This window comes from Mchenga conophoros, linkage group LG15 (genome assembly GCF_057382185.1).
Source record: "Mchenga conophoros isolate Kocher_MC1m ecotype Shallow Benthic linkage group LG15, M_conophoros_male_GT1.1, whole genome shotgun sequence".
NCBI classification, from domain to species: Eukaryota; Metazoa; Chordata; class Actinopteri; order Cichliformes; family Cichlidae; genus Mchenga; species Mchenga conophoros.
Window position 1 is genome coordinate 19,007,607 of NC_140540.1, and position 27,102 is coordinate 19,034,708.

Consider the following 27,102-nt stretch of genomic DNA (forward strand, 5'->3'; position numbering starts at 1 on the left):
CGGCCGAAGATGTTTTTTTTATTTTTCCAAACTTTATTGAACTTATAAAGCGAACAGTCAGTCATTCCAGTTCAGTCTGTACAGTAGACATACAAGGCAAATAAGAGTAACAATATACAGTACAATGAAATAAGAAGGATAAATAAATAAAGGATAAAAAAAAGAAAAAAAGGGGGGAATGTGACAGACTTCATAACAACTTTGTACTTGAAAGTTGTGACAGCTCATTCCTTAAACATTTCTGAATGAATTTCAATCAATGATAAACCTTTTTTATTGGACGTTAATTTAAGAGAGTTTAAGTAATATTCAATTTCAATCAAAAACAAATTAAATGATGGGGTTGAGTTTTGAAATGTACATTTATGTATATGGAATTTCCCTAATAAGATGGAGCGGCCGAAGAGTGAACTGTCAAAAGTACTGAATATGACATCACTTATTTATGTGCGAATGTTTAATAATTAAAGTCAGTCATATATCCACAAACACAACAAGCTGGAAGTCAGTGATATATGTATATGTGTATATATATATGTGTGTGTGTATATATATATATATATATATATATATATATATATATATATATCATAATAATATTGGCCATATTATATTTACATTGCCACAGTGAGATGACTTTAGTCTCATGAACAACATTAACTAATTGTTATTTACTAACTAATCTTAAATGACTGTTCAGCACAGAAATGAAGCCCAACAATCATGTTTTACAGTCCTGTGGTCTCAGCCTCAGATACTCAACTAATCAAAGTGATGTCATGACAAAAATGAATGACTAACAAAACATTTTTCTCCTTCATTTCTGTCAAACAAAGCTGTATGTAACGTGTCTCGCGGTTAGTATCATGGTTGCTAGGCAACCTGAACAGCGCGACAAAGCGTATACCGTCCCATTTCACAAGCCTCTCACTTCCGCACTTCTCGTACTTATAGTACGCACCGTACGTAGTACGAGAAGTGCGCGTACTTCAAGCGTGCAGTCTCTTAATTGGGACACAGCCACTGTGTTGGAACGACGATTACAAGATGCTTAAAAGCAGCTCAAAAGAGAATGGACTGCATTGACACTGATTTCGTTCAGAAGCAAAGCAGCTGTAGCCTACTTGCAGAAAATAGCATGCATTGGAAAGGACCCTTATGAAAAGGACACCAAGGGAACAGTTTACCCTGCCCGGGATAGGGTTACCGGGGCCCCGCCCTGGAGCCAGGCCCGGGGAGGGTGCCCGAGGGCGAGCGTCTGGTGGCCGGGCCTTAGTCCATGGGGCCCGGCCGGGCACGGCCCGAAGAGGAGACATGGGCCCATCCTCCCGCAGGCCCATTGTGTGCCGGGTGGCGGCCAGGAGCGGAGGCCCTGGCGGACTGACCCCCGGCTGCCAAGACTGGCAATAGGGACATGGAATGTCACCTCTCTGGTGGGGAAGGAGCCTGAGTTAGTGCGTGAGGTTGAGAGGTACCGGCTAGATATAGTCGGGCTCACCTCTACACATGGCTTGGGCTCTGGAACCAGTCTCCTGGAGAGGGGCTGGACTCTGTCTCAGTCTGGAGTTGCCCCTGGTGAGAGGCGGTGGGCTGGGGTGGGTATTCTAATATCCCCTCGGCTTGCTGCCGGTACGTTGGGGTTTTTCCCGGTGGACGAGAGGGTTTGTTCCCTGTGCCTTAGGGTTGGGGAACGGGTCCTGACTGTCATCTGCGCTTATGCGCCGAGTGGCAGTTCAGAGTACCCAGCCTTCTTAGAGTCCCTTGGGGGGGGGGGCGTGATTGGGAGGAACGGCCTCCCTGATCTGAACCCGAGCGGTGCTTTGTTATTGGACTTCTGTGCTAATCACAGTTTGGCCATAACGAACACCCTGTTCGAACATAAGAGTGTCCATAAGTGCACGTGGCACCAGGACGCTCTAGGCCGTAGGTCGATGATCGATTTTGTAATCGTATCAGCAGACCTGCGACCATATGTTCTGGACACTCGGGTAAAGAGAGGGGCTGAGCTGTCAACTGATCACCACCTGGTGGTGAGTTGGATCAGGTGGCGGGGGAGGACGCTGGACAGACCTGGTGCACCTAAACGCGTAGTGAGGGTGTGCTGGGAACGTCTAGCAGAGGCCCCAGTCCGCGAGATCTTCAACGCACACCTCCGGCAGAGCTTCAACAGCATTCCGAGGGAGACTGGGGACATTGAGTCCGAATGGACCATGTTCAGCGTCTCCATTGCCGAAGCTGCTGCATTGAGCTGCGGCCGCAAAGTGGTTGGTGCCTGCCGCGGTGGTAATCCCCGAACCAAATGGTGGACACCAGAGGTGAAGGGAGCCACCAGGCTGAAGAAGGAGTCCTATCGGGCTTGGTTAGCCTGTGGGACTCCGGAGGCAGCCAACAGGTATCGACAGGCCAAGCGGAATGCGGCTCGGGCAGTGGCTGAAGCAAAAACTCGGGTGTAGGAGGAGTTCGGAGAGGCCATGGAAAAAGACTTTCGGACTGCCTCGAAGAGATTCTGGCAAACCATCAGACGTCTCAGGAGGGGAAAGCGGTGCTCTACCTGCACTGTGTATAGTGCTGGCGGAGCGCTACTGACGTCGACTGAGAAAATTGTCAGGCGGTGGAAGGAATACTTCGAGGACCTCCTTAATCCTACTGACACGTCTTCCGAGGAGAAAGCAGAGTCTGGGGATGAGGGGAATGACCCGCCAATTTCCGGGGGCGAGGTCACTGAGGCAGTTAAACAACTCCTTGGTGGCAGAGCCCCTGGTGTTGATGAGGTCCGCCCCGAGTTCCTGAAGGCTCTGGACATTGTAGGGCTGTCCTGGTTGACACGCCTCTGCAATGTTGCGTGGAGATCAGGGGCAGTACCTGTGGACTGGCAGACCGGGGTGGTGGTCCCCATCTTTAAGAAGGGGGACCAGAGGGTGTGTTCCAACTACAGGGGGATCACACTCCTCAGCCTCCCTGGGAAAGTCTATGCCAGGGTGCTGGAAAGGAGAGTTCGTCCGTTAGTCGAACCTTGGATACAGGAGGAACAATGCGGTTTTCGTCCTGGTCGCGGAACACTGGACCAGCTCTTTATCCTCTCCAGGATACTTGAGGGTGCATGGGAGTTTGCCCAACCAGTCTACATGTGTTTTGTGGACTTGGAGAAGGCATTCGACCGTGTCCCTTGGGGTGCCCTGTGGGAGGTGTTGCGGGAGTATGGGGTGTCTGGCCCATTGCTACGGGCCATTCGATCCCTATACAACCGTTGCAAGAGCTTGGTTCGCATTGCCGGCAATAAGTCGGACTCGTTCCCGGTGGGTGATGGGCTCCGCCAGGGCTGCCCTTTGTCTCCGGTTCTGTTCATAATTTTTATGGACAGGATTTCTAGGCGCAGCCAAGTGGCGGAGGGCTTTCGCTTTGGTGGCCTCAGAATCTCATCTCTGATTTTTGCAGATGATGTGGTTCTGTTGGCTTCATCGGGTGAGGGCCTCCAGCTCGCACTGGAACGGTTCGCAGCCGAGTGTGAAGCAGCGGGAATGAGGATCAGCACCTCCAAATCTGAGGCCATGGTTCTCAGCCGGAAAAGGGTGGAGTGCCCACTCCGGGTCGGGGATGAGTTCCTGCCCCAAGTGGAGGAGTTCAAGTATCTCGGGGTCTTGTTCGCGAGTGATGGGAGAAGGGAGCCGGAGATCGACAGACGGATTGGGGCTGCGGCTGCAGTAATGCAGATGCTGCACCGGTCTGTCGTGGTGAAGAGGGAGCTGAGTGTAAAAGCGAAGCTCTCAATTTACCGGTCGATCTACGTCCCTACCCTCACCTATGGCCACGAGCTGTGGGTAGTGACCGAAAGAACGAGATCGCGGATACAAGCGGCAGAAATGAGCTTCCTCCGAAGGGTGGCTGGCCTCTCCCTTAGAGATAGGGTGAGAAGTTCGGCCATCCGGGAGGGGCTCAGAGTAGAGCAGCTGCTGCTCCACATCGAAAGGAGCCAGCTGAGGTGGTTCGGGCATCTGACAAGGATGCCCCCTGGGCGCCTCCTGGGTGAGGTGTTCCAGGCATGTTCCACCGGGAGGAGGCCCCGGGGAAGACCCAGGACACGCTGGAGAGATTATACCTCTCGGCTGGCCTGGGAACGCCTTGGTGTTCCCCCGGATAAGCTGGAGGAGGTGGCTGGGGAGAGGGAGGTCTGGGCCTCTTTGCTTAGGCTGCTGCCCCCGCGACCCGGCCCCGGATAAAGCGGATGAAGATGGATGGATGGAAATGTGGACCCGTATGAAATATGGCCGTGGAGTAGAAACCCTGAAGACCAACCGCTATTAATGTAGCCTGACATATTTCGTACCTTATCCTTGGAGTCAGCGCGTACAAGTCGTCATTCAAACAAAGGTAAGTCAGCTCGAGTACTGCGAGTAAAATGCGTTTGATTTTCCTGCAAACATTCACATGAGTGTAGCATAAATTCATTCATGAGGGGAAATTACAGTGAGAACATGTGGAGGCAGTTAGAGGGATAACATAGTGAGTTCAGTGCATTGATGTGACATTGTCCTGAAGGATTTAGTTATTCTGTATGGTTAAAGAATTTGCAATGATTTATTAATGTTTATTATAAATAATCCTAATTATACATCTTGCTTCCATATTTGTATCTCGTGTCACTAAAAATACATTTTATTTTAATTTTATACATTGATTAATGACCTGCAGAATCTCCTTATCATATTAAGTGATTCATGATTGTCATTTTATGCTTTCTCCATCTCTAAAGTCATGACATCCTTGCATTACATACTTTAGGTTCATTTTCTGCAGGCAGGTTTCTGACAGAGAACAGGCAGATTTACACTATGACATGCAGCGTTCTTTCTAAACACTTATCTACATTTATGATAAAGTAGATAAAACACATTTGTGTCGGCCTTGGCTCATAGTTCTTGTCTTTAAATGAACTTTGTCTGTGTGTGTTTCAGGTCCTGCACTCTCAAAGACTGAATGAACCAGCATTGCAGCCATGGGTCACTGTGAGCATCACAGGGAAGGTTGAAGCCGCCCACTGCACCTGTAAGGCCGGAGTCGCGGAGACCTGCAGCCATGTCGCTGCTCTTCTGTTTAATGTAGAAGCAACAGTGTTGATCTGTGGCACAAGGAGTGTTACAGATGAACCTGCATACTGGGTTTTGCTGGGTAATATGACCAAGATACAGCCAGAGGTTGGCCATAAGATAGACTTCTCCTCTTCAGCTGCCCAAAAAAAAGGCTCTCAATCAAAACATAAACAGACCATCTGTAATGAAAGGTAAAAGGAGCCGTCCTCAAAAAAGAAAAATCCCACCTGCTACTGTGGAGGAGTTGTCACTGCTATAATGCCATAATGTTTTATCTAGGGGTCTAGATTTATGCCTGTGGTGCACTGCCGTGTAAATAATTTGCATTTACTGAATATGTACTGACTGAGTACCACTGTTCAAAAATTGAATAAAGAAACAAACTAATTTTTGCCTCTTTTTTATTTTTATTAAAACCACCTTATAGAACATCACATCAGTAACAGTGTAGAATCAATGTCATTTATAGTTTACAAATGACAAAATGTTTACACAAAATCATGACAGTGTTTACATGATATTACCCACTACTAACATTACTTTATTTACTGTATCTTTTGAAAAAATACCGCTATTTATACAGCAAAAGACTTAAGAATATTTAACAGGAGCAGGTTTCATTTTTCCCTGGTTTTACTACCACACTGTTCACTAAACGCAGAAAACCACCATCTTATCCAGAAGGGTCACCTCTTCACCCTCACATGGAAGAAGTAATCTGATTGGCATGGTGGTATGTTTGAAGCAGGTCCCTTGTGTAGCACTGGAACCCAGTCACGATGTTTCATCCATTTCATTGGCTGGTTTGCTGCAATAATGCCAAATAATTAGCAACTCTATAAATATTAGGTAGTTCTGCAAAATCACTCAGTAGGATGTTTGTTCTAATTTGCTATGACCTCAGAGCGCATCGAAAATAAAACTAATAGGCTATAAAGAGTGATATGAACATATTTAGAACTTACCGGAATGAAAATGTCTGGAGCACCGACAGATATCTGGGAATGGTAGAGAACTGGATATCAGCTCGTCTCACAGCTAGTGATGTGACGTTCTGTATCGAGGCTTCGAAGCTAGTGTCGAGTAATGAGGCACCAGAAAGCCTAAGTGTAGGCAGGAAGCTGTGTAAAGTTGTTAATCCCTGTTCAGTGGGGTTCAGTTCATTTAAGCATTAGTTAAGTTCATTCCTGAAGGCCCATCAACTTGAATGTTTTCCTTGTCTCCCTGCTTTATCACACCTAATTTGACTAGTCAGATGTGTTTGGGTGATCAGAAACAAATTTACACCAAGTTAATACTGCAAATATACACAATTAGGTTAGGGTGTGAAGCCAGGACCTACCAACTCTATGATCTTCACTAAGCCAGCACCAAATAGGATGGCCCAGACTGGAGTATGGTAATTAGAATTGTAAAATTTGGTTTTCTGTGTTACAAATGCATGTTCTATTTGTTCATTTTTGCATGTGTCAGAATAGGTATTAATTTACTTACAACATTGCACTTTCTGAAGACGGCTAACTTCAGAAAGATACATCCCAGTCTCTAACTTATGCACCACTGTTTCAGTTGTTGTTCAGTATAATAACCTTCTTCCTTACATTATTGACATTGATGTTTTCTTTAGGAGTCGATTCTACAGAGGCATTGTGGGTCAATTACCAGATCCTTGCTTGTTCAGAATAACGGAGGCATATGCAAAATTTAATATTGAGGACAGGCCACTTGTGACCACAATGAACCTGAGAAGACCTGACAAGCCCCTTGTGGAAAGTGCCTTTGGGCTGGTGCAGGAGGGCAGTGTTCTGTCCTATCAGCAGCCAGTTTTGACAACCTGGTACATCACACTACACCTTGATGCACCACCAACACCGCACTTGCCTCTGGAGGGGTGTGACATCAAGGAAACTCTGCTCACTCAGACAGCCTGTGATATTTTCTCAAACTGCTGCGCTGAACAAGTTTCCAAAGAACATGCTGTGTGACACGATAAATATCCTTTAACCTGTTAACCTGTGGCTTCTGGAAGAAACTCGTCTGAGTCAGTCACTGCAAACACATTTGTATCATCAAGTGTTTGTCAAATGATATGTTTTTCTACACTTAGGGTCATTTTCTATGTTGCAGTGCAGTAAAGTGCATGTTTCTTCTGTGTTCAATCATACATGTTCTAATTGTTATAAACAGAACAAATATTTCCTTACTTAACTGGTTGATTCTTAACTTGTTTAACTGAAAATTGATGAAATGCCATAGTATTATTTTTTTTTAAATTGTAACTACTAATAAAAAGTCCTGTGTGTACTTTGGTGTGTGTTTTATGTTATTTCATTGCAAATAAATAATAGTCATTTTATTTTATATTTACACACAATATATGATTTTTAAATTCATATCATAGGTGTGAGTTTAGAGTTCAGATTTTTTCTGCACATTCTTTCTTTTTGTATTTAACTATGATGGTAAATACATTTTGCAACATATTTGCCTTCATATTTACTAACTCCATCAAAATATTTTCTTTTGCTTTAATTAATGAAAATGAAGGGTTTTAGTTTCCCCTCAGATCCTTTCATCCTCTTGATTTATGAAAGTCTCCACTTGCTCTTAAAGTAGGAACAGTTCACCTTTCCAGCTGTATTTTAAATACTGATGAGTTTACTTAAATTGTTAGCCTATTGGTCAAAATGTATTGTGTTTCTGATTCATTTTTAATGCTTTACTCAAATAATACATCAACATTTCAGCACGTAAGCAGCTGTTTGTCTCAGTATTACCCAAAAACATACTGAGGCCTGGTGATCACGAAGTATGTGGGACATAAAAGCATGTTAGGAAGAGACTAGGGCCATTTTCAGTTTGTGCCTGTTTTCTCTCCAACACCTTAGCTCAAAAAATGCCCTCAGTGGTGATGCTGAAGTTGACCTCGACCTTGTGAGCCAATTTTTGTTTCATCTCCCACTTCATATGCTGCAGATGCTCCTGCAGCTCAGTCTTCTCATTGTTTGCAGGGATAACCATTTCATTATGAGGAAGAGGAGCAGGAATGTAGTCCAAAGACAAATGGATGTGGAGAGGAACACTGGGACTTTCTCTCTTTTTATCTCTGTTTTTTTCATTTGCTAATTCCCCTTAAGAGGAATGAGTTCATGTTCATGGGCTCTGTTGCCACATGTTGTGGTTCACTTTCTAGAATAAGGATGAGTTAGTTTCTGGTCATACCACAGAGAAGCAGCCAGAAAGAAAACGTGCTTCACGGTCAAAAACATAGACAAAACAGTTGCATGACTTAGTGTAATTATTTGAGTACAGAGATTAGACTTAAAGCAGGATGATAATAAGTTGTGATTTAAAAAAAAAATATTGTGTGAATGTGTGTGAATGTGTGTGTGAATGGGTGGATGACTGGATATGTAAAGCGCTTTGGGGTCCTTAGGGAGTCCTTTAGGGGTCCTTTAGAAACATTCCATTCACCTAAAGTAATTTACATCCAATAGTATAACAAAACTGTCTGAAGAAGGCATGACGGAGACACACTTTCGTGTTTTTTATGCAAAATTCTGACCCTACCTTCTGAATCTTGCTCACATTGTTTTTCCAGTCTTCTAATTTCCATTTTTGGTGAGCCTGTGCTGTCTTAGTTGACAGGAGTGGGACCGAATGTAGTCTTCTGCTGTTGTAGACCCTCTGCTTCAGGATTCAACGTGTTATTCATTCAGAGATGCCTTTCTACACACCTTGGTTGATATGTGTGGTTATTTGAGTTATTGCTACCTTCCTATTATCTTGAAGCAGTCTCGCCATTCTCCTCTGACCTCTGATGTCAACAAGGTATTTTTACTCAAAGGACTGCTGCTCACTGCAAATGTTCCTCTTTTTAATCCCCAGAGATGGTTGTGTGAGAAAATCCTAGCAGATCAACAGTTTCTGAAATACTCAGACCAGCCTGTCTTACACCAACAACTATGCAAAGTTTAAAGTTACTTAACTCACTTTTCTTCCCAACTCCAATGCTAAATTTGAACCTCAGCAGGTCGTCTTGACCAAATGTCTAAAATGCATCAAGTGGCTGCCATGTGATTAGATGAAGTCTGAAAGGATTCAGGACTTTCATGCACAAGATCATAAAAAAGTATGTGGATCCTTGAATATAACTAGAAGAATTTCTATCCTGCTTGTTCAGAATCATTATTGCTTAGAAAAAGAAATGCACAGAATATATTTTGCTAAATGTAGTGTTTTTGGATGGGTTAGGATGGCACTTCAAGTGCAGCATCATCCAGGATTTATGAGTCAAGACTCATATGCGTCTTTCTCTCCCTGTGGCTTTTTTCATCTGGAATCAAACAGAATTGCAACTCATGAAAGAATTGTTTCCATACTGCAAACATGCAGAGACTGCCTTCCAGTTTAACTCCACTCCTCAGCTTGTATAAAACACTTTATAGTTCACTCTGTCTCCTGCCCAAACAAGCCACAGTATAACCAGAGATTATATATGCCAAGTAATGAGATGAAGAATAGGGAGGATGGCATGTGGAGTTGATGCTGAGGAGAATTTACAACATCTGCCTTCTTTGTTGTGGCAAATGCATGAGTTGGACCAATGTTTTGGTTAATTTCATGTCTGAACCAGACATGAAGAACCCTCGGTTTCTTGTTATGAAACTGAGTGCTCTTATGGGATGAACAAGAAAATAATCTCATGTATTGTAATTGAGAAAAAACAATGAGAAAAAAAAAATATATATATAAAAAACCCCAAAACAAAACACTGGTCATATCTTTAGAAAGCAACATTATGCCATAGATTGCTGTGCAGTTTTGCCGTCACAGTCTTGACATGTTGAATCTGGCATGTGACAAGTGAGTGAGGATTTCACTGTTAAATTGAGGCACACACTGAAAGGCTTGCAAGCTGTCAGTTACACAAAGGAGAACATAATTTATACAATGAAAGTCACATTGTATTAAACAAGACTTGAAACTAGTGACTCTGGCCACAAATTCATCAGCAAAGTGTTTCCTGAGGTTGTGGATCAAAGTCTTTGTTTTCCAGACTTCCATAGAAGAAGAATTATTTTCGAAACCAAACGAGTCCCCTCCTCATGGCCATCAGGAATAATGAAAGCTGAATTATTGGCTTCACTTTCCAAACTCCAAAGCTACATTCATGTTTTATATACAGTCTATGGTTCTGGCATGGATTGTTACTGTGACTAGGAAGTGTCCCTTGTGTTAACGGCACAAACTGCTTACAACAATCCATGAACGCTCCAACCTCCTGAAAGAATTCACTGTCAAAGTCTCGTGTCCATCTATGGTAGTTCAGATTTTTCATCCAGTCACTTTTACATTCGTTTCGCATTTGGAAACAATCATACACGTGATTACTGCTAGAAGCTGTCAGTGAAAACACCCATGTGCTGTACACCTCCACATGCCTCAGCTGTCTGATTTCTGTGACACACACACACACACACACACACACACACACACACACACACACACACACACACACACACACACACACACACACACGTCCATCTTAACTTCCTCCCTCTCTTTTCTTTTCACCTGCTGACGTGCAGAGATTTCCTGCTTCCAATTCCCCTCCACAAATCTGCAGAAATAATGAAGTTCACCTGTTTAAACAAATCTACATTTTATTATTTCAGCAGTACATATGCAGCATTTTAGTGGCACATATAAACAGTACACAAAGTAAAAAGCTCTGTGAGTTTTCAGGTGAAATCCTTTTTTTAATTCCTAAGCTCTTCTATCTGTTACGAGCAGCACAGTGTTATAAAAGATACACAGAACACAGCCAAGACATTACAATCCACAAGGACAGTTTTTTTTTGCTGTTAAATGTAATTGAATGAAAATGAGAAAACATTACAAGATGGTTGCAGTATGTGGTCACTTCCAAGGGTATTTCTGAGTAATGACATGAGGGTGTTTTTGTACTCAAACTATTATCTGAGATCAGAGGAGTCGCTAACTAGCCAGTTAATCACAGCACAACAGTTTTGCTCTGCTGATGTCTAACACACTGGAGCTCAGCCAGTTACCTTGAACTGAGTCAAAATAAACAGAACCAAGAAAAGAAAGCCCACAGTAGAAGACACTGGTTTACATTTTCTGCCTGATAAATTGTACCCATAAGGTAATAGTATATGATTAGCCTGCAATGTATTCACCAGCAGATTAGATTCATCTGAGGTAAATTTAAGCTTTTCTCTGCAGTTGCTGTTTTTGGAAGGCCTCAACCTGTTTTTAAAAAGTGCTCTCAAATACTCTCATCATTTGTAGGACTTATATAAACACCCACGGTTTGATTCCCTTGAACTAAAGTATATGATGCTGTTGTTCACCAGTATGTTCAGTTTTTCGGGTACAAAGAAAGCGTGGGTGTCCTTTCACCTTTGCCACTCATCCAAGTTTTCTCTGGCATGTCTGGGCATCCTACCTTCCTCTCACAACATACCTACATTTGTGATTTTCAAGCTTTTTGAACCAAAGAAAAAGCAGCACAATGGCCCCTAATGCATAATAGAACAATCAGATCCTTTCACTATATGGGGTTCAGTGTTTTTTTGTATTTATTTTGTCACCAATCTGCAGCTCTTTTTATTTAGAAATGTCCAAAGAAATTAAGTCTGATGAAAAATACAGAGAATATGATCTGAACAAATCAACATGCTTTTTTTCCCAATTCAGTCTTACATTCACCCAGTTTAAAAAAAAAAAATCGCAATTTTTTGTCCCTTTACTTCCTGTTTGTTAAGTTGGAAATGAAATGGCACAAAATTTGAGCTGGAAACAAAAACTGAAGAAACTGCCACTTGGATGTTATGATATACTGTAACTTTAATTAAAGAAACATATTAAAATTACAAATAACAAAACATGTATAAATACTGTAGTATGCTACAAACCGCCCTTTATTTTCTAAAAAACTAATGCCAGTACAAAATGATTTACAAAAAAAAAATTCAACCTGCTTTTGCTTGTTTTTATGGTTAACTTAACGTATCGTTTTTTTAAAAGGAGATGACAAACAAACAGATAGAAAAAATATGGAAGGAGTCGAGGGTGTTATTTCTGGCTGTTGTTTTACAAAGGAAGTAATAACTCTGCAGCCAAAGTGCTGAATCTGACGCCTCTAGAAGATAAATGAGAGAAACTCAGAGGCCTGGCCGCCACACAGTCACATTTTGCTTTATCGCTTTCTGTGCTCCAAAAAGAATTTCCACATATCCTTCTGCCTGTCTAAGAAGAATTTGAATGAGAATGAAATAATCTGCTGTAAAATCCAGCCAGGGGTTTACTCTTTAACGCACAACTATTTATGGAGATTTCTACAATAAAAAAAAACAAACTCCATTTCTCAGACAGATCCTCCCATGCTTTTCATGGCTAGTTTCAAAAAGACCAAAACAGTAATGCCACTGGCCACAATGCTCACTTTTATATACAATCTAATGGTCTACTTTCCAGATTAAACTTATGCAAATTTTGATTTTATGCAGAGTAAATAGAAAGTCAAAGATGCAAAGTGATGCAAATACAATATTTCAAATATTTTAAGAACAGGTAAAATAAAAAAAAAACCCATCATGCTTGGCAGTAAAAGCCTGTGTGCGGTACAAACTTACTGCTGCTTGTACACACCTGCAGCTGAAAGATTTACCTTTGCTTTAATGTGGAAAAACAACAACAACAAAAGAAGATGTCAGTTATTGGTTGTAACTGTATTTGTGGCAAAACTTTGGTCTGAACACTGTATTGTTGAAACATTTATTGGCATTAGTGATTTATCTAATGATTATTTTGTTGTTTCTTCTATAAAATATTAAAAAAATACAAAATCCTGTCACACAGAAAGTTTAAGAAGATAATGTGAAGAGTTTTTGTTAATGTACTGATTAGCTGACAAACTATTTGACCTCTAATATGTTTTATATCATTAAATAGAATGAGCAACAATACAGATGTTGTTGCATATATTAAAGTGATTATGAAAGAAAAGCCCAGCAGCCCAGAGTTTTCATTGCCTTTCACTAGACACGATGGAGGTATGTAATGTAATGCAGATGTCACACGTGATGATTTAATGTGATCAGCTAGCCAAAGGACACTGATATAACCTGATTATGCACGAGTCCTGAGTCACCCTGCCAATACTTGCAGAAAATACAAGAAAAACACATCAACCATTCTCACTTACATCAGTTTGCTGAATCTGGTTTATCACCTCATTTTCTCTTTCCCGAGACTCCCTCTTTTTGTTCGTCATTTCTGTTTTGCTGTGGCAGGATTGCGGTTTAAAGCAAAAACCTCGACAAACACCAAGGCACTTAGACATGGGGCAGAGAAAACCATTTTTGGCCGCAGCAGAACAAAGTCAAGTTCATCTCCAAAATATTTTTTCCTCTGCTCTCTTGGATCCAGACACCAAGTTTGCAGATTGATTTTCATAAAAAGTAAGTGGGACAAATCTAAGACAGCTCACAGATTTTAAGGCTGGAGAGAATTTAACTTCAGTCTTTTGAGGTTTGTGAGATTGCCAGATTTTTAAGGTGGATAAAAAAACTTTCCAAACTTCAAATATAAAACATGGGTGTGTTCAGGTTTCTGCGTGTATTCTTTTCCAGCTTGCCGCTCCATGTCTTCTGCTGGCTCCGAAGCAATGACGAGGAAACCTGGGAGGTACAAAGTTTTTGGATTTGAAAGCAGCCGTGAAGCTGAAATTCCACTGAGAGTGAGGTAAAATGTGGGAGAAAGGTCCATTGTAGTTGGTCTGATGTTTTGATGTGAGTGAGATTGTGTGTATGCATGTTATTGCTGAAACAAGCCAATTTTTTTGGCAGTAAACACCGACAGACCCACAGTTATAAATCATACAGGGCAGGCCTCCATGCATCCATCTGTTTATACTCATCTGTTCTTCTTCATCATCACTTCATCTGTCAACAGGGGTGACTGTTAACTCTTTCCAGAACTTGTTATTTAATGACATTATTATAATTTTTGCATAAATATAGAAGCCCACGGTAAGCACAGGTTGGTGATTTGCAGTTTAAAGGATGCACACATGAAAGAAACAAACACATTTTTTGGCACTTTGTGCATTTCAAAAACAGACCCTGCTTGTATATTATTGGCTTTCAAAATTGTGTATTTGTTTGCTACATAAACGACTACTGAGCAACATTCAGCTGATGAGTAAACGTCCAGCATCCAAATTGTGTGTTGATTGTTTTTTTTTGGTATTCACAAACTCCTGAAGGAAATATTTTAGGACTTTGTAGCTGTGAAATGTTTTATTTGATTTATGTTTTACTCTTTGTTGTTAGGTTTAACATTTGTTGGGCTTTTTGGATAAAAATAGCTACCACCATGCAACTGGAAATGATGCTGATGCTAAAAAGAATACTTAAGCTCAAAGAATCAGCTAAAAATCTTTGCCAGAATGCAGATTTGATAGATTGCTCAAGCTTTAAAAAAAAAAAAATCACTATTAGTACCTGATAGAGCTTTAATCACTAAGGACTATAAAAAGTGACAGAAATATAAAAAAGTTTAAGCCTTAAACTCCACCTCAATAACTATACACTGGAAAAGCGTGAAAGTGGAGAGACTTTTTGACTATGTGACGAGCACTTCTGACCGTTTACTGGACCCGAAGTGCAGAAAGAGGGGTATCTACAGGATGCTGTAAACAAAACTTCATTTAGAATAATTCAAAATTTCGTTTTGCAGCTGTTTTACAAATGGAATAGTATAAACAGATCTGAAAGAAAAGCATGCTTTGTTGAGAAATGGTGAATATAAACAGTACTTTAGTTTGCATTCAAATAAAAGACAAAAAAAAAATAACGAAAAAGTTCAATTAGTTTGATTATGTGGCATCGCCTGGTTTGCAAACCACCAAACAGTTACCTACTTGGGCATTGCTGTAACGTGTAATAAGGCAACACTGTGGTATACTGAGCAAAAGCCATTGCTAAATAATACTGTGAAGAGCAGCTGCCTGCATATGAAAACCAGTTCTCCAGAGACTGTCCTGTCAGTTCCATTGCATGCCTTTTCAGCGCTTTAGTAAGTGGAAATGTAGATGAAGTTGTCAGATCCGGCAATCCTCTCGTGGGTGTCAAAGCAGCAAACCTGGTCCGTGGTGAGCCTCCATTCCTGTTAATGCTGACCTTTGCCCTTTAGTTCAGCCTCATGAAGCATCCTGTCATGTGATCATCCTTCAGCTCATACTGTAGAGTTAATGAAAACATAACTTTTATGTTGGCAAAAGCTGCACTGTGATTCAATCCCGTGGCTCATATAGATATGTTTAGTCATGAACTTCTAACCAAGCTGCAGGTTAAGTTCATGCATCAGGTGAGTTGGCACTTTTTTTTATAGGTAAGTAGGCAGCATACTACTAATATGACACTCTTGCTGCACACGGCAGGGCTTTCAGCACTTGAAGTTTAAGGCAGCGTTTGGGTGATACTTGGCAGCTGCAGCAGTGTTGGGATCCTGAAAGTTCAGACGGTGCAGGTCACACCAGCGTCCTCGACGTGGCCACAGTTGGTTTTGCCCCAACCGGAAAACTTACACTGGTGAATACTGTCTTCTGTCCCTGCGCATGCAACATCATCCATCCAGATCAGACCAGTACCTGCACAGAAAAGAAGAGGAAGCATTACAAAAAAAGACATGTTTTCAAAAATTATCCAGAAAGGAGACTGATGTTTTTATCTGAGGTGAAATTGAAGGGCAGAGCAGAAACAAAACCCCCAGCATGGAATAGAACATCAGTGACATCAGAGATTAAATGAATTAATGCAGTCGCTACATGAAAAGGAGGAACTGTGGCAGAGGCGATTTGCAAAGCAAAGCAACTATGGGCAATGTAAAGCAACTCAAATACGCAACTCAAAAATAAATGGATATGTAGAATTTTATGAGCCAAACCATCACCTAATGTAGGCTGGCACTGAGATGAGCTGATCACCTGGGACTGCAGCTGAGCTTAACTTCATGAACTGCCTGAACTAATGCTATGCTTGATTAATAATTTCTGAACTACACAGACCCTAGTGTCTCTGTGGTTTTCTTCTCTCCTGTTGTCTTTTTTTCCTGACCTGCTTTTATAAAGCCGTTCTGTTTTCCTCATACTGCTGTAAGAAGAATTAAAATGATAGATTTGAAGAAACTTAAGATAAAAAATGGTCAAAACATGAAACATGTCCTGGAATTTAATGGGTTTTATGATTGAACGTAATCATATATTTGGAAGAAGGAAAAATAACATCTGGACTCAAATACCAACAGAGCACCTCCGATTGTTTCTTTTATGCACCACTTTCCCTGTTGTCTATGTGCACATGTTAGAAGTGGAGCCAAAGAGTAGAAACAAATTCTGAACAAATTGTGCTTCTGAGTTTAAATCACCAGCTGAAGTTTGTGAGTGCTGCAAATCAGCTTTGTGTATCTGTTTGTGCTTCAAATTCTAGAAAGTTTAGAAAGTCAAAAGTTTCAGAGACAAGTGGGATTAATCAAATTCTTCTCATCTCCAAAGAATCACTCAAATCATCCTATCCAAAGAAGTTTGTATTCGTGTCTTGTGAAACACAAAGTACTGACACTGCTTCCTCGCAGAACTGTGGATGAGATCGTTTGTATCCGGTAATAGAATAGACATTTCCAGCTGGTAAGCAGACCATTTGGCAGTATTGTTTTACATTATAATCTTTGGTTCCTGTTTGCAAAACTGGAATCGCTGGAGCTTTCAGGAAGTCCCAAATGCTTTAGTTTTGCAACAATTGTAGATGATTGGAGGTTCTCGGCTTCAAGTGTGGGTTAGTGAACATTTGATTGCACTATGATGCAGATTATGCATTAAACTTAAAAGTAACTAAAATTTTTACTTATAGGGCATCTTTCAAGCTAAATTTAAAAACTAAAATTCTAAAAACATACAGATAAAATGTTTTAAAAAGTTGAAAGAGATTTAAGCACATTTATAAAAAAAATTAAAAATCCAAAGGTGATGAACTAAAGACATGAATAGCAATCTACAATTCAGATATTGACACAGTGGACCTGGACTTTGCAATAAGTCCTATTTGATAAAAGCAAGAGTGAACCAGAGATTTAATGTGAGCATCCAAGGTCAGAATTAAACCAAAAGTCATCCCAAGGTTTCTGAGAGAAGATTTGGCAAAAGGTTTAAGGCATCTGAATGGTTCACTCATCATCACTGTTAATGCAATGCAATTTAACCATAAGAACCAAAAACAAGAGGCATAAATCTTCAAATTATTTTCTGTTATAAATATGTGCACCTCTACTTTGCATCTGTGCACTGAAACAAGCACAGAATTCATATAAAACAGAAACATAATTAAGTTCAGGACGGCTCGCTCACAACGCCAAAGTTAAATAAATAAACAAGTTTAAGGCAACCTTCACACTTCCAACTTTCCCTTTTTTTCTTACAGCAGGAAAATAGGTCAAGACAGTGACAAGACAAAGACAGCTGGAGATTAAATTTTAAAATATGCATGAATAAATTAAGGGAACAGGATAATAAAACTGTGATTACCTTAATTTATTTCTGACCTTATGGACTAATCAAAGTGTGAAAACTATATGAAGCTGACTGTAAACTGCTGCCCTGTAGTGAATGTGATAACATCATCACTAAGTCATAACATAATTAGAAATATGGGTCAGTCCTGTCACACCAATATGGGAGCTGCATTAATAATCTATAATGTTCAATATACTGAAATAATAATGACAAGTCTCTGGGCAGTTTAACTGAACAGCATATTAAACCCTGAAAGTCATTTTATGTTTTTGAAGCTCTTTTTCTTAATGGCTCCATTGGTTCCTTTATCTGTGATAGATATTCTATAATGATCAAATGGATTTATGATGTTCATCATGCAAAAAGGTGTTTATGCCACATTTGCTTGTTTAGAAAAGGAGATGTGTTGCCCCAAACTGCCCCTGCATCTGAAATCTACCAGCTGTTCATCCCCACACAGATCATGACAATGGAGCCAGTATTTGGGTAACTGGGCTGTAAACACTGTCCAAATGTCCCTGAAAGCAGCATATTGGTCCATGGTTTGCCTGTCTGTTTAGATTGTTTGGCTGCTAAACTGCATGTACTCCGGGACATCTGTGAGTCTTCACAGAAAACATCACAATGCAGTGATTAAAAGTGAAAAATTACAATAAACTCAAAGGCTATAATTTCATAAATTAGACCACGCAACTTTACGTTTAACCTGGCCAAAACTGTGAAAGGTTTTTGGAGAAGTTACACGACAAATTTATTGTTTATGATTAAAACTATCACAAAAGCTCAAAACATATATATATATAACTTGGTCATTAATAATCCCACTTTTCATACCTGCCAAGTAGTTCAAGGCTTGTTAAGATCAAGAAGATTTTATAGGACTATGATGTTAGGATGATATCTGCTGTTACCCCAATGTATGTACGATTCCTGCCCTATATTTTAAGTGATAAAGTCATCTCTCAGTTACAACTCAAAGGAAAATGTGGGTCACAGTCTTCAAACCAGTATGGGAGCTGCACTCTACATTAATTATCTATAATGCTAAATATACTGAAATAATAATGCCAAGTCTCAGGATGATTTAGCTGAATAGGATATTCAAAGTGAGCAAACTAAGGATCAAAAACAAAAGGGGCTCATTCATTTTAAAACATTACAGCCTTTGAAGCATTCGTTTTATATGCTGTACATGATTTCTTTTAAAAAATCTTCATGCCAGTAGGACTAACATGACAGCATGAGGTTTAAGTGTTCCATTATGGACCAGTGTATTTGTTAAATTATGCTTTTAAATTGAATTTATAAGCGCTGTCATAATACCACATTCTGCTTTTATATTGTTTTACATGACCTTCAATATGATCAATGAAAATAACAGTTCAGTCAGCAAACCCGATGTTTTCACAACACTGTCAAACTGCCTGTTTCCCACTTTTCATCTGGAACACTTTCGATGCATGGACACAGATTTATCAGATGGACCGTGCATAAATGAAACAGGTCCATGCAGAGAAAGCGTTTGCCAGTTTCCTCTTCCTCTGACATTTTTTATGTTTTGCTGCCTGATTAAAGTCGTGCTGAGAAGCAGGAGGCTTTCACAGAAACACATCCAGACTTCAGGAGAAAGATAAACTACAGGATCAATGGAATATCAGGCTAATGGAAATGACACTGAGATCTGGGCATACCGTTGTGTTTATCATGGTCATAGGGGTCACAGCACTTCTTTTTTAACTTTTAATATTTTTATTGATTTCTTTGAACAATTGCTTTTTTCAGGATGGAAACAAAAACAGTATCTTATATGGCTTTAAAAAGAACAGAGTGCGTAAGTTTCAGTTTATTTTGGATTTTCTGTAATTCACATAGGTTCATTTTGATGTTTGCACAGGGTCAAATATATACATACAAGCTCAAATATACACATAGACTCCCACTAATATTTGGTTAAATGTGATTTTGCTAGCTGCACCTCGACCAGATGCTTTTGTTAGCCATCAACAAGCCACAAGTTGACGACTCTTCCTAACAGGATTAGTAGAGTTAATTTAAATTGGTTGGTTTTATGGCATGACCAGAGTTTTAAGCCTAGCACACACATCTTCAACATGAGGTTGGGGTTTTGGGATGGCCATTCCAGAAACTTAATGTTAGCCTGGTTTTCATGTATGACTGGAATCATTGTCCTGTTGGAACACCCAGTTGTGTCCAAGTTTCAACCATTTAGCTGCTGATTTGAGGTGAATTTGAAGAATTTGCAGGTAATCCCCTTTTTTTAAATTATTTTATCCACTTTCGGCAATGTACCAGTATCACTGTAAACAGCCCCAGAGCATGATGCTACCACCACCATGCTTGACAGCTGGTACATTGCTCTTACATTTGAAAGCTTCACCTTTACTTATCCAAACATACTTCCTGTCAATTTAGCCAAACACCTCGATTGTCATGGTCCTGAGTCTGTGACTCAGGGTTTTTGTATTAATAAATATTAGCTTGTGTTCTGGTTGTTTTCTGTTAAGCTTTTCCTAGTTAGGTTTTGCGCTCCCCCCTGTTTAGTGTTGGGTCATTCCTGCCCGTGCGTTTCCTCTGTTCGCGGTCTGTGTAATTTTCCTGTTTTACTTTGAAAATCTGTGTCTCGTGATGTCAATTAGGATCAGCTGTGTCTTCCTCCTGTTTTGGCCATTCCTCATTCCCTTCCATGTGTATTTATAGTGTGTGTATACCTGTGCTGATCGTCGCTTCGTCTGTGTATCTCAGTGTCTCTCTGTGCCGTTTCCCCGTGTTTGTATGATTTCAGGTTTGTTCCCTAGTTTTCCCCAGTTTGACTTAGTTTTGTCCTCACTTCTGTTTATTGTCACTCACTGTAAATAAACTCACTCGCATCACCACCATTGTCTGCAACTTGGGTCTTCCTTCACAACAGCACACGACTGCTGCTCCAGCAGTGACATCGATCTTTTTCTTTTCTGGCCATAAAATCTTTCTCCAGAAGGCATTTGGCTTCTCAAAGTGGGCGGCTGCAAATTTCAGTTAAGCTTAAAGGTGTTGATTTTAGAGCAGGGGCTTGTTTCTTGAATGACACCCTCTCAGTCCAAACTTGTTTCACTGTGGACAGTGATGCAGCAGTTCTAAGGTCATGCCCGGCTTGACATTGCCTTGGTGCGTCCTGGGTTGTTTTTGAACATCCTAACAAAGAAGAGTTGAAGTCTTCTTGGAAAAGTGGTGACTCATTTGAATAACTTGTATTTCTGCTGCTGTACAGTTGTTTGAACTGATTGTCTTGGAGTTGTTTAGAAATAGCTCCGAGAGACCCTCCCAGCTTGTGTACATCTACAATTCTCCTTCTTAGATCTTCACTTTGTCCCCTAGACCTTCCCGTTGTTCTGGGTATTGATCAATCCATTGAGTGCTGTCAAACAAATTCTTTTTATGTTGGCAAAAGAGAAACTGCCAGTTGTGGTCAATCATCAGAACAGGTCAAAGAAATCATTAAAACCCCCAAATTACCATGAAATTTATGGCAATAAGTGTATTCAAACGTCTAATCACAACTGTATATGTTTTATGCCTGAAAGATGTATTATATATAATCAGTTCCCTGACTGGTTGTGGGAACTGATTTCTATCCAGTTCTGAAAGATTTAAATATTCACTTGAAGCTATGTTCTTGATGACTAGTTCAATAAACAGAGGATAAGACAGGAGGGAAAAAAATTGACTAATGTATGAGCAATAAAATTCAAAACTGTTTATAGTTCAATGGAAAAGGCTAAACATTGTTTATACAAATATTATGTGTATATGTAAGAGCCATTTGGAAGAGTTAATCACATTCTTCAGTAATTAAATCGTATTTCAAATCTTGTAGCTCTTTGAACTGTGGATAACAAACACACAGGGCCAGATCAGTGTGGATAATGATAGCACTGCTGGCACCAACAGCCAGATTAACATCCAAATGCTTGTGCTGAATGTTGTTACACACTGCGCCAGTCAGTTTACATACAGGGTACAAAAAACTATTAATTTTTTTAATCAAAGAATTGCTGATTAGTATGGCTCATCTCTCAGCACTAATTATATATAAAAACATCTCAATGTTGTAACTTTTGCAATGAAGTGAACTGAGATGAACCTGGTGATCCAAACAGAGAGTTAAAATCAAAGTTAATCACTGAGTTATAATATTTCAACTTCAACATAATTTTTCAGTGGTGCTCTAATGTGACTGTATTCAGGCAAAAAAACACAAGGAGAAAGATTTTCGCCTTGCGTCTTAGACTCAAAGGTTAACTGGTGTTGCACATTTATAAAATATGATATTTCAACCCACTATCTTCTATCTTCATTGACAATTTTTAAATAAATCACAAAAATTAAAAATGAAATGCCTGTAAAATGTATTTGTTTGGAAATGAGTGTATTATGTGTGCCAGGCTTCCACGACTCACACTTTGCACCTTAAACTCCTAGGACCTGGCGTCCACATATGTGGACATCACATTTTGGGTTATTTAGACCAAAATACTCAATTTTGCTCTACAAGGGCCTGATATCCACTTACGAGGACATTATACTGCCACTGTTCTATCAAAATTTTAAACGAATATCCTCATATGTGCCTCTTATTTTTCTTAAAAACAAAAATAAGGTAAAAAAATAATCTGGTAATTCTTTGTTTTTACATTCACATCTGGCCCCAATATGCCCAAATATCAAAGAGAAATTAAAAATCCATGCCGTGGAAGAGTTCAGGTCTTAGGAGGTTAATGTGCACATCCACACAGGATGATAAAGATTTCTTTTATGTCAAATGTTTAATTTAAAGGCTCATTACTGAATAATAATGGATAATAAGGGCAAACATCTATCTGATTCAATCTGCATGCCTCCTACATTCTTGCTCTAAAGATAAACTGCTGCAGCATTGACATCCTGAAAGCAGGAGGACCCCATAACCACATGTGTCTCCATGCGGCCTGCACAAGATGGAAATAAGGTATGTAGAGGGGAAAGAACACATGAGGCTTCAGAGGTAGTTGGTCCATTGTGGTTGTACATGATACTCCAGCTGTTCTGCGGTTGAGCCTTCTGAGGGTTTACTTTAACGGACATGAGCCTTTGAGCCGTTTACTCTGGATCTCAACACACATTTGCAGCACTATGTGCGCGCCCATGTTTTGTCCGTTTACGCCAAATTTGTGACACTTCACACAAACAAGAGTTGAATCACCAAACCACTGCGTGAGAGTTGAGGGAAACACCCAAGAGAGGGATTTAGAAGACGGAAAAGTAGACGTTTTGTGTAATCAGGCAAAAAACAGCACTGCTGTCTGCAGAAATGAATCAAGCCAAATTTTATTTCTGTGGAATGTAGTTTGTCCAAATTACTGATAATAGCTGTGTTTCAGACAGAGACTTCTGATGTTTCTATTCAACAAGCACTTTTTTAGTAAATTAGACCACACGTGTTAGTCCCGGTCTCAGTGTTTGCTACTTCCTGTTTTATTTTGATAGTGCCTTGTCTGTTGTGTGCTATGTTTAATTTTGCGTCCCCTCTTCTTGTTACTCTGATTCCATTTAGCTGTGTTCCCTGGTGTTTAATTAAACCACCATCTTAGTTTATTTCCCCGTTTTTCCAAGTCCTGTTTTTGGGTCCAATTCTGCTAGCCACACAGCCTATATAACAATAATATATGTTATTTTTCTGCCATATATGTATACGCACAGTGGTGGATATTAAATATGGCCAAAGTTTAATAATATAGCACCTTATGACCTTTATAATAAGGTCAGCACATGTACAAGTAATCTCTGTGACCCAAAAGCTCAGGCTTCAGAGTGCTCTAAATGTTTTCATATTTATTTTTCATCTCTAAATGTTTCATGATGTCAGTAAGAGCAAAGCTACAAGCAAAGCTAAAGATGACCACAGCAGGTAGCTCTGGATGTCTAATTTATCAGACTTTTTACAAACTGAATTGTCAGAAACAAATTGTGAATCTTTGCTTGCTAGGCAAATGTGTAAACAAGTGTGAAGCCACTGATGTCAATAAGAGCAGACACTCAAAATATGGCCATTTTTTGACATATTATTTTTAGTTGCTGTTCAGGACTCCTGTTTTCAAAGGGTATTCTTCCAGAAGAAAGTTAACTTAAAAAGAGAAGAGCTAAAACATCTCATTTCAGACTCAAACTTAGCGACTGTACACAGGACCAGTCTAAGATTAATAAAGATTAACTATGAATAAAAACAAAACAAAACAAAACACTTTTTCTTGTAGCTAATTCAAAATTAAAAATAAGTATTAAAAAAGGCTTTAAATGAAACAATTATGCCCCCTTCAATTCTGTTTTCAGAGTTTAATAGAAAGTTCAGTGTTTTTTTGTACAGATGTTTTTCATCACACCATAATAATTATTTAGCTTATGATTCATATGTGATGTAGCCCTGTTGCATCACAGTCAGTGGCTTCTAGGTTTGAATCTGGATCAGAGCACTTCTGCATAGATTTAGGAGTTTCTCTCTTTTACTTGCATGGGTTTCATCTGAATTAATCAAAAACAGGCCAGGTTAATTTCCCCATTAGTGTACCTGACAGAGTACAGAGTACTGTACTCTGGCTCCACTTGTTAAAGCTGGAGCCAGATATAAGCCAGTACTTATTTACAACCCTGCACCCCACCTCTCACATATCTAGAACGTGACCTGATAGGTCATTTGTGCAAACTGTTTTCATAAGTTTGCATAATGCATAATGCAGCTGTATGAAGAAGTGCAAGTAAAAACTGGTGACTTACTTTTGGTTAAAGTTGAAGTCAACACCCTTAATCTTTTTAAAATCTTTTTCTTTTAAAGTTTTATAATCTTTTTATAATCTACTACAGTACTCTGCAAACATTTTACACACTTCTCATTTCTTTATATTTTGCTATGTAAATAGCAAAGGTACATTGTTTATGTTTAAACATGTTTTAGAGTTGAAACTTAATATGGCCACCTTTATTCTTCAACACAGCCTGAACTCTCTTATTTCACTCTCTAATTTCTTTAAGTAGTCCTCAGGAATAGTTCTTCAGGCTTCTTGAAGGACATTCAAAGCTTCTATAGATGTTGGCTGCATTTTGTTTAATTCTCTGTCAAGTAGTGCTCCATTTTGTCTTTTATTTATTTAAATCCAGGCGTGCTCTTTCTGCATTGTGTTGAGGGTGACTGTCATGCTGAAAAATTAATCCACTTCCAGTCCACTTTTCAAGCTTCCCAGTTGGTATTGCATGGTGGATCCGGATCTGAGAATACTTTTCTGCACTCATAATTCCATCAATATTGACACCACTGGCTGTGATGAAGCCTTACACCATGACAGAGCCCCCAAAATATATTACAGATGGGTGTAGGCTAGGGCTGTGCGATATGACCAAAGTATATCCCGATATTCATATCCCGATATAAGACATCTATCGTCTCGGCAACGATGTAAATCACAAAAATGTAACATTTTCTGTAAAGTCTATGAATCTCAGGCAGGTCGACTTGCGTGAAGTGTTTCCAGCCGGGCGTCTTGTACCTGGAGTCAAGTATTTCAACTGATGCATGAAACGATACATTTTTAGACATAAGTTGTAACGGCAGTCCTTTTCTTTGTAAGTATTTATTACATGGCGTGCCCCGGGGAAAAGCCTGTTCTAACGTTTGAGTCTAAGGTTTATTTGTTAGCACCTAATGGCGCTTTTTTTTACTTCTCATCCACAAACACTCTGCATACTCTTTCACGTGATTCAGTTTATTTTGAAAAGTCTCAACAGGATCTCGAGCTTTATTGTGAAAGGTTTATGTGGAAAATAAACAAGCGGACGGTGGAGCCACGCCATGGTTTTACCGTCGTTGTTGCTAACGACAACGCATAAAAGCAGTCACTTGTCTGTTCGTAGTGTGGTTATATTAAATATAAGAGAAAGAGAGAACTTTAAGAAATTAAACGATGAAAAAATATTGCCGTAAACAGTTTATTTTGCGACATCATGAAACAAAAGATAGCGTAAAATGAAACGATAGACGCGTTTATATCGTCGTCCGATATATATCGTTATATCGAACAGCCCTAGTGTAGGCACTCTCTGTTGTACCATAAGACTTCTTCACAACCTTTTCTCCCTGTTTCCCTTCCTAAAGAGTGGCTTCATGACAGCAACCCTTTCATGAAGACCATTTCTGATGAGGCTTCAGTGAACAGTAGATGGATCAACTGAAAGTGCAGATACATCTTTCAGTTCATGTGTCAGGCCTTTGCTGGATTTTCTCCTGTTTCTTAAGAACATGACTTGCTCATCAGCGGTTTGCATCTTTTTGGCTTTTTGGCTAAAAGGGGATTCATGATGTTGGTGTTGATATCTCTACCAAACTGCGTTATCTTTGGTATTTTTCATTGATTGAAAGAAAGAAATTGGAACAAATTTATATGTTTCTTTTTTTATAAGGCTGGTAATAAGTGCCTAAAGACAAAATATTAAACTGGTTCTTTTCAAAGGTATCCGTTACGTGTAGAAAAAACACTGGTTCATCCCTTGAGTTAGATGCCTATTTTTTTTGAATGACTCAAAGGTCAGTGGATAACAAAACAAAAAAAACCTTTCTTTTTCTGAAAATGGCCCGGTACAAGGATTGAAGTAAAAATAAGTGAAAAAGCAGCCAGTGCCCAAAGAAAAACTTTAAAAGACCTCCAGATAGCCTGAAAAAGTAGTCTGCCTCCTTATAAACAAAACATAATGAAATGAGGAGTTGCTCAAGACTTTTTCACACTGCTGTGGACGGGTTTATTTTTACTGCAATTATGATGACACAAACCCCAGTTTCCTGGCTGGAGTTCAGGTTTCTCTGAGCCATCATACATAATATAAACTTTAATATAAACTTTATTACTGTTTTCTAAGCAGAAACACTCCTGTGTGTTATTATTAGCAATCAATATGATGTTTCTTTGAATATGTTTAGGGCACGTACTGAATGAGCTAAGGATTTTAGGAGTTGAGAAATGTCCATAGTTTGTTTTACAAGTTTGAAAAATAGTGTTTCAAGTTTCGCTTTTGTGCTTTTTTGATAACTGCTGTGGTATTAATGGAGAAGGACAGGTCATCAGCTAGGTGTACACCCAGGAACTTAACACTGCTGAGCCTTTCCACAGCAGATCCATCTGTGGTGAGGTCTGTGTGGTGATCTCTGCCAGACTTCCTGAAATCGACCACCATTTCTTTTGTTTTGTCCACATTGATAGTGAAATTATGGGATCTACACCAAACTTCAAGCTGCTCCACGTCCAATCTATAAGTGGACTCATCGTTGTCAGTGATGACACCAACCACAGTTGTGTCGTCTGCGAACTTCACAATGTGGTTAGTGCTGAGTCTGGCGGT

General features: G+C 39.8%; 1 protein-coding gene across 1 annotated transcript in view; it reads right to left on the bottom strand.

Annotated features, from left to right (window-relative positions):
- Window positions 1-10,733: 10,733 nt before the first annotated feature.
- scara5 (scavenger receptor class A, member 5 (putative)) overlaps window positions 10,734-27,102 on the bottom strand; it is a 104,706-nt gene continuing 88,337 nt past the window's right edge. The window contains exon 12 of the mRNA XM_085246781.1: window positions 10,734-15,768. Within this exon, the coding sequence (XP_085102907.1) occupies window positions 15,635-15,768 (134 nt within the window). The 3' untranslated portion in view covers window positions 10,734-15,634. The remainder of the gene's footprint in view (window positions 15,769-27,102) is intronic.